Source organism: Sus scrofa, chromosome X (genome assembly GCF_000003025.6).
Source record: "Sus scrofa isolate TJ Tabasco breed Duroc chromosome X, Sscrofa11.1, whole genome shotgun sequence".
Lineage (NCBI taxonomy): Eukaryota > Metazoa > Chordata > Mammalia > Artiodactyla > Suidae > Sus > Sus scrofa.
This window is the reverse complement of record NC_010461.5, coordinates 30,607,773-30,616,853: the sequence shown is the minus strand read 5'-3', so window position 1 is coordinate 30,616,853 and position 9,081 is coordinate 30,607,773. Positions and strand designations below refer to the sequence as shown.

The following is a 9,081-nucleotide window of genomic DNA, read 5'->3' as shown; positions in this document are numbered from 1 at the left end:
AAATATTGGATGACTGGGAATGGAACCTGTTAAAGGACAGGGAACAGAACTTGGAGGAAAAAAAGATAATTCTGAAGGCCTAGTCAAGAAATACTCTTAAATATTTTTTAAATGTACATTAAAAAACCATGAACATATATCCAGATAAAATAAAAATATCGTAAGCCTGGTCATCCCTATTAACCATTCTGGTTTTTAATTTTTCAGTATTCCATTAGGAACTGTTTTCAAGGAGAAGCACTTAAGCCTCTTTCTCCTTGTAAGGTTGGGAGGCCAAGAAGCCTGTCAGAAGTTAGAGGTTAAGGAGCCCAGAGTGCTCTAGCATTCTTTATTAGGGCAGTAAAGACCATGATTGAGAGTTAGAGGAAAGTTGCCACTTCTCTAATTTCCAAATGTAAGAAAACCGTGGGCTTTTATTTCACATTGGGGTGGTTCTTAATCTCATTTGACACTAACTGGATTGTTTCTTACATTCAAAATGCTACTTCTGTCAAAACGCAGTCAGCCCTATGGAAAGATGTGGTTAGAAGAAAGAATGCATGCGTGTATAACTGAATTACTGTTGTCCAGCAGAAATTATCACAACATTGTAAATGAACTACACTTAAACTTTTTTTAAAAAGGAAAGAAACTTATCTGCAAAAAGTACGAAATCCTGAAGCATCAAGGGTGGTGTTTCATTTAAAGAGAGAAGACATCTCTTTCATTCTTCAGATCTTAACCACTATTTTTGGGTTTCTCCCCAACTATTCCATGTAGTGAAAGATCTGAGAACACCCCTACCCCTAATGACCTATTCGATAAATTGTTTCCTTTATAGGAAAAAGGGAATATAATCAAAGAAATACAAGAGACAGAAAACCCACTAATCACAAGAGGAACAAGTCAGTTATAGAACTGCAAATTCAATTTCAAGGGGGTGTTTACTCTTCACGTATAGGGAAAAAATTAGTGTTTCCTTAAAAACAGGGACAAGGTCGGACTGGACTGAATCCTTAGCCTGGAGAACACAGTAAATTTGTGTAGATTGATTACTTAAAGATATGCCACTTTTCCTATGCCAGACCCTGGGCTAGGTCTCTGGGGGCACGGGAAAATGTTAACTCCCATGGAGGGATTCAGATCCAACTTGGCATAGCGTAAAGTCGATTGAGAATGAAAAAGGGTTTTAGACAATGTGCAAAGAACAGAGCAGCGGAGAAGCAAGTAAGGTTTACATCACATTTTGTGGGAGCTCTCATTCCCATTTTAGCGCCTGTGTTGGTTCCCCCAGCAAGCCACCTTCCTAGGGGGCTCGAAAGGAGGTGAGCCCAGAAAATAGAAGGCAGTAGTAGGCTGGCGAGGAAAGTTATGAAATAGGGAAAACCGGGGTGACTGGGTCCAAGACTGGGTAAATCCTGAGTTTGAAAAGAGAGGACGACACGCCTTTTGTCACTTTCCTCCACCTTCTTCCAAATCCTCCGGGGCTAAGAAATTGACGGGGCAGGAGGCGGGTGTTTCATCACTTAGAGACCCTCTTCTTGCTCTAACTGCCGCAGCCCCGGAAACCTAGGAATCCACGGCTGACGCCTTCTGGAAAAAGACCCACCCCAGCTCGCTAAGAAAAGGAAACCCACGTGACGGAAGGGAGTGGGGGAGGGAAGACAAGCGACCCCGGAGCGAGCGCGGCCAGGGGCGGGGCCGGGGGCCCCCGCAGCTTCTAGGAATTGCCCCGGGCAGCGGTTTGGGGTCTGAGGGCTCGCGCTAGGCTCTGTGAGCACCGCACACAAAGGTAGAGGACTTGCTGCGCGCCCACCGCGCACCGTGGGCAGAGAGTCAGGGGTGGGGACCGGCTCTGCGCGCACTGGGCAGAGGAGGGGCGGGCGTGAGCCTCTTCAGCCAGGAGTCAGAGCCAGAGCCAGAGCCTGACGCCGCCCGGGTGCGGGCTGCTGCCCCTCCCGGCTCGGCGCCGCCTACCGCAGCCGGGGAGGGGCCGGGGCGGAGCGAGCGAGCGGGAAGCGCCAGGGCGGAGCGGGCTCCGGCAGAGCGCTGCGCGGGGCTGGCGGAGAAGGTCCGCGGCAGGATCGGCGTCGCTACAGCTATCCACGACCCAGTTCCCGGCCGGCCGCCCCCCGGACCCACCTTCACGCGCAAGCTGAAAGCGCGCAGAGCCCCGAGGGAGCGAGTCCCAGCGCGTAGCGGCTCGGCTGCTTCCCTCTGTGGGAGATCGGGCTCCCGGCTCTCCGGACCCGCCTGGCGTCCTCGCCTCCGGCGGGGCGGGCCGGCTGCGGCGCCCGGGGCATGGCTTCGGCGGGCAGCGGCATGGAGGAGGTGCGCGTGTCTGTGCTGACCCCGCTGAAGCTGGTCGGGCTGGTGTGTATCTTCCTGGCGCTGTGTCTGGACCTGGGGGCCGTGCTGAGCCCGGCCTGGGTCACCGCCGACCACCAGTACTACCTGTCCCTGTGGGAGTCCTGCCGGAAACCTGCCAGCTTGGACATCTGGCACTGCGAGTCCACGCTCAGCAGCGGTGAGGGCCCGGCGCGCCGCGACCCCTGCCTCCCACCCCTAATCGCCCCGCGCCGGCTGCCCGGACAGCTACCGCTTCCCCCACCTTTCTGTGTTCCCCACTCTAGTCCGCCTCATTGCATTCTGGCCCTTTTCCGATCCTTGGGCTCTAGCTATCTCCCTGATCTCTACCCCCCCTCTCTCCCCAGTCCTGGTCGTCAAACCCGGTGTGATGTCCCACGCCCTATCCTTCAGTGGCCATTCCTCGGGCCCTGGAGTAACACGCATGCTATTTTGGGTAATTGTTATCATTTAAGGCGAGAACCATGTGGCTGTGTTGAATATGCAACGCCTTCCACACCCCCTAAAAAGAGACTAGCAAAAACGCCCCAACTCCACTAGCATGCTGCGTGTTCTCTTTGCCTTCCCCACTCTCTTCTCTCTGAAGAAGGAATTTGCCTGAGTTTACCTCTTGGTGCCCATGTTTCTGCCTGTTCTACTCTACTTTATCTGGGTTTTCCCTAATGAGTTTCGGTTTGGGTTTTAGTTCCTTAAATTTTTGAGGGATGTGGAGAGTTGGGAGAGGGACAGGCTTTAATTTCCTTTCCTTTTTTGGTGACACCGTCCTTGGTTGCGAATTGCTCTTCCTTCTCTTACACTCCAAATGCCTCCCCTGTCCTTCAGATCTTTCTCTTAGTGAGTTACTCACAGATGCCTGGAAAGTTGTGGCTTATTCAGCCAACACTAGAAGCGGCAAAGGGATGGGTGGAAGATGGAGAAGAAGGTAGTAACGGCGGGGCTTTACTGTTTGTTTTACTCTCTCCTTGAGCCCCACTTGCCTTCCCCTGCGCACCAGTTACGCCCTTAGCAGAAAGCTGCCAACTTCCAATTTCTTGGTGCAATCCGCTTTTCCTCGCTAATCTTGATTCTTCAGCTGCTGGTGTCTGGTGTCAGTCAGGGCAGAGAAAGGGGAATAAAGGAGAGAGGAACCTGGCGGTGATTTTACACACTTACACACACACCCCTGAGAAACTCATTAAATTCCTTCGTGACAGTTTCATGTCTTCTCTGGGACTATTTATAAAGCTATACTGGAAACGTTTCAAGTTCTAGTCAAGTTGAAATAGGACAAAAAGCCACTAAAATCCGATTTACTTTTGTCTTTGGTTTCTTGTTATAAGAGAAATTAGTTCAGTTGGTTTAATTTCTTCCATAAATTTTGTTGTCTGTTTACCAAAGGCTTTTTCTTTGATATTACCTCAAAATTTCCATTCAAGGATTTAGTCTTTGTTGCTTAATTCACTGTGGAGGGAACTGGTTGGCAGCGGGAGGTCAACATTTAGGTCTTTTAGTTCTTTCAGGGTTGGTTGTTTACAACTAAAGATAAAATAAATCGGTAAAATGCCTTTCTTCAGTAACCAGGAGATCCAAATAAACTTTGGAGAAAATATCTTTTCTTTCTTCTCTCCAATAGAAATGGAAATTTATGTAGGAATGCCAGCTTCAGCACGTTTCCTTAGCAACATGAGTCTTTTGCCCCTTTCTCACCGTCTCTTGAAATAATAGCCCCCTGATTGCATAGACTTTTCAAATAGGTTAGAGAAACCAGCTTCAACTCCCGTTTTCTTTTCAGGCCCCTGTCCTTTTCTTTTGGCCAGGAATGTGGGGAATGGGGAGAAGCCAGCTCGAGTTTGTTGAGCTTCTGCAGTGTTTGCTAATCTTTCTTTAATTGCCTCCAAACCCATTTATCTCTGCTTTTTTCCTCTCTAAGCTAGAAAATGGGGAGACACAGCTTAATGCAAATGTAGTGATAATAGGACTCTGAGAGGTAAAAATCAGAGGCTGGTACATTTTCTGATTTTTTCCTCTAAACCCATTATTCTACTCTCCTCTACTCATACCCCAGCATTTCTTTCTTTTTGCATTCCTGAAAATAAAATAGTTTTCATCCTATAAAAAGTATACTCCAGAAGCAAATGAGGGTGGTGGAGATGGTTTTGTTGGAGGCTCTCTGGAACAAGTTCTTGACTTCTTTATGTAGTAGCAGTTCGTTTTTCCTCCCCTAAATGGTTGTGTGGGAGGGTATAGGAGCAAAGGGAATAAGGAAAATTGCCTCATCTCCCCCCCATAATGTCTGTTTTCTCATAGTGTTTGGTGGTGGACTTGAACCTTCTCTCCACCAGTCTTTTGAAACAGGGGAAGCTCGAAGTGAAACAAGCAATGCTTTTTTTTTTTTTTTTTGCCAGATCCAAAGGGCAGGCAGCTTTTCTCAGTCTGTTTGTTGTGTTGAATAGCAGAAAGCAGAGAGGGAAATGCCTTCTCTGAAGATTTTAAGAAATCCACTTCATTGTCTCTCGAAATAAATTACCTTGGGAGGAACCACCACCGAGGACAGTTTTACTAAATGCCCTTTACCAGCATCTTCAGGGCTTAATTAAAAACCTTTGTCTTAATTGGAATTAAAACTGCCTTGAAGAGGCAAGCTTGTAAATACAGAAGGGAAATTTCAGGAATGTTTCTACTAATGACAATATGTCCTACTTAGGCCCAGTTCCTACGGAAACTTTCCCCATAGCCATTATTTTTAAAGCTGCATTTTAATTTTGGTACCAAATATGCGTCGTTTGCTGCTTATAACCTGTTTTTTTGGTTTTAAGCAAAAGCAGAACTATGTCTTTTGTGTCCTAGTGTATTGAAGGTTGCGTCAGCACTTCTAGTACGAACCAGTAATCCGTGTGTCAGTCAACCGTAATGCTTTTCTCTGGTGTCCCAGTTCACTGTATGGGGGACTGTCCAGGCATTCATCTTTAAGCTATAAATTTCCCAAAAAGACAAATGAGAAAATAGTTAACTGACTGTATTTGTGGTGGAAAGAGGAGAAAAATCCAAAGTATGCCTGTTAGGAAGTTTAGACTAGGTAGTACTCACATGGCTGCTGGCCACAGAATTTCTAAGGATGGTTTTTCCCGCTACTGATTTTGGCAGCCTTTTAATAAATCTTAAATATTATTTTTAAATGATAGTAATGTTTTAGACTTTTGCTTAGTCACATTTAGTTTTGATAACTTTTTTTCCTAGAATATAATTATTACGGTTTCACAGCCTTCAATTACAAGAAAATCCTTAGTGCAAACAGGATTACTCAAGTATATACAGAATGCCCACACCCTAAACTCAACATCAAATGTAATGTGTAACCCCTAGGGTGATTTTATGTTTCTTCTTTAAAATTTATAAACATGTAGCTATTTCACATAAAGCAGATTGCTTTTTTTGATGTCTGTGTTATTTATTGACTAAGCAAAATGCAAGGACGTGCAGATGGCCAAATGAAAACAATTTACTGAGAGTAATTTGGGGATATAACAAGTGGCATTTATCCATCTTTCCATCCATGAAATACTTGATCAAATAGTGCCTTTTTCAAGGAATATTGTTAACATAATTTGTGCACTGTCCTAAAAATAGCTGCATTTGTAACATGAGTCACTGGCAGTTTTGAAATGGCAGTGCACTGTATGCTAATACCAGGTGAATATTATTATTTTCAGTTGGCAAGAGGTTCTTTTAAGAGTGCTTTGTATGTAGCTCATTTTTTTAAAACTGTGGTATAAAAACCCACTTTAAAAGGCATTATAAGAAAACTTTCTTGGGGGGTAGTTTAATATAAATGGAACTGCCTTATCACCTGCATATCTTAGAAAATCTGAGATACAGTAATGCTGAGTTCAGATGCATATCATCTGTGCATATTTTGAATCCATACCTTAATTGGGAAATAGAATTTCATTGAGAAACTTCACAAGGTGATTTATTCCAGGAAAGGTTCAGCTTGTTGCTTGAAATGAGTTGATATTGATGCATGTTTACGAATAGCTCAGCTAGCCTGGAGGTCATGGTAGTTATACTCTCTTCTGGCTTCCTGAGAAAGAACAGAAGTAGAACAACTGTAATTTTATTTAACCTACACTGGTAGAAAATTATTCAAAGATTTAAGATTATTTGGCACTTAGCACCCAAACTTTCTTGATTAATAATCCAGAAAAAACCCAGTATAACATTTTAAGATCTTCATGATGATTTTCTTTTAAAGTCTCCTAAGATTCTCAAGTTCCCCAGATTGACTTTTACAAAGGACATTTTAATTTGTGGGCAGATATAATTCTTTTGCTCACATTTATAGAATGATCGTGATCTCCAGGGAGCCATTTAGATCAGTCTTTGTCAGCTGAGGGATTTGATGAGTGTGTGAGAAGCTTGGACTTTCATAAAACATTTCAAAACAAAACCAAAACAAACAAAAGCATATCTCAAGCAATAGATTTTGCCTGTTGTCAGGAATAAATTTAAAGAATCACTTTCAAGTTTCTGTTTAATAGGAAGCCCACTTAGCGAGACCATAGAGTATTACTGGATATATTACTGAAAAGGATTGTAGGTGCTCCTAAATAAGTCCCTGGAATACGTTACCTATATATCTCAGTGTACTTCTATATGAACTATGCTGAATTATAACAATAGTGCAGGAAGGCAGAGCAGTGTTGTGAAAAATACATAAGGCTTTGAATTCAAACTGCCCTGACTTGGCCACTTAACAATCTTGTGACATCATACAGCTTACTTAATGTCTTCAGATGGTTTGTCATGAAGATTAAATACACAAACATAGCTACTCATTAAAGTTCCATTTATTCCTTATTCATACATTCAGAGAAACAAACCCAAAGTAGTAATTTTTTGTCAATAATTGAGGAATTTTTTTCTCCTTAAGTGATAAACTTAGTTTGCATTGACTTATAAAGTATGTTTTTAGTTTCAAATTTAAATTTTGATTTGCATTACCCAGCATTTAACAGTACTCTCGGTAGATCATGATCAAAAATTTATTTTTTAATAGCTACCTTTTATACAGTATTATTCCAGGCCAGATATCTCAGTTATTTCCAATATCAAGTAAACTTGCAAGGGAGCTAGTGTTTTCCCTTTTATTATTGAAGAGACCAGGTGTTTTTTGTTTGTTTGTTTGTTTGTTTGTAAGTTTACCAAGTTCTCAATCAGTGATAGGTTTTTTTCCAAGAGTGTTCCACTTATTAATGCTGGAAAATTACCCCAAAAGTTAGTGGTATCAAATAACAATTACTTTATTATGCTCAGGGCTTTTGTGGGTCAGGAATTCAGATAGGGCATAGTGAGGATGGCTTGTCTCTGCTTCACTATGTCTAGAGCTGTATCTGAGTTTGAATGGCTGGAAACAAGAACATCTGGAAATGCAGGATCCTCCTCCAAGTGGTTTCACTGGGCTTGGCATATAGGTGGGAATGGCTGGGAGAATGGACTCAGCTGGAACTGGCCTTTTCTAGCTTGGTAGTCTCAGGCCTTTTCTAGCTTGATAGTTGGACTTCTTACAGGATGGATGGTTTTCCTGAGAGCGAGAGACCAAAGAGAACCACTGTCTGTTTGAACCAGCCTGGGAAATCGTATAGGATTCTCCACTCCAGATTGCAGTGGAGAAGAAATGGACTCTACTTCTTGATGGACCAGTGGCAAGGTCACATTGTAGAAGAGCACTTAGAGTAGGAAATTCATTTGGGCCACATTTGGAATGTATAGTCTGACACTGGAGTCCAACCGCAGATCTGTATTTTTTTTTTTTTTTTTTTTTTTTTTTTTGGGTGAGGGTGGGCTGCACCCACAGCATATGGAGGTTCCCAGGCTAGGGGTCTAATCGGAGCTACAGCTGCTGGCCTACACTACAGCTCATGGCAACCCTGAATCCTTAACCCACTGAGCGAGGCCAGGGATCAAACCTGCATCCTTACGGTTCCTAGTCAGATTCGTTCCGCTGCGCCACGATGGGAACTTGGGATCTGTATTCTTTATTGCCTCCGAAGAACAAAGACACAAATACATAGCTTCTTTCTTTAAGAACTTTGAATCGATTATATAAATAATGTTTGGCTGAAGCAAAAACTGCCCTCAACCAACACAGGGCTTTAATGATTGGTCACTTGTATGGGGCTACTTTGGATTTGAAATTAAATGAACTCAAGAACCTAACTTGTCCACAAATAGAGAATATATATATATATATATATATACACATATATATATACATATATATAAAACCTGAGGTCATCTTTGGCTTATCGTATCAAATGATCAAGGATCAAACTGATTAAAAATCTAGACTCTAATTTGCTACTTCACATTGCATGATAAAGTTTTAGCCTTTTTAAGAAAGTTTTGTATGAGTTTAATGAGATGGTTTATACGTGAGCGCTAAAATGTTACAAAATTCCAGAGAGAAACCAGGTTTTGTAGTGCTAGAAAGTTATGAGAAATGTTCTTTGTTTGCCTGTTTTTTCATTATTTTAATAGCATGATTCTTCTCCTGATAATTGCCCATATAATGAATCACAGAATCATAGTGCATTTGGAGTAGAAAAGATTTTTTTTTAAAATAACCCTGCCCAAATAAATCTATTGCATAAGAAAGATAAGAAAATGAAGCAAGACACAATATTAAAGATTCAATAGATTGTACTTGGCTGTAGTATTTTTACAGGGTGGGTTTTCAAAAGTTCTTATGATATTGCA

General features: G+C 42.6%; 1 protein-coding gene across 1 annotated transcript in view; it reads left to right on the top strand.

Moving 5' to 3' along the window:
* Positions 1,621–9,081, top strand: part of TMEM47 (transmembrane protein 47) — a 31,190-nt gene continuing 23,729 nt past the window's right edge. The window contains exon 1 of the mRNA XM_001925136.4: positions 1,621–2,506. Within this exon, the coding sequence (XP_001925171.1) occupies positions 2,281–2,506 (226 nt within the window). The 5' untranslated portion in view covers positions 1,621–2,280. The remainder of the gene's footprint in view (positions 2,507–9,081) is intronic.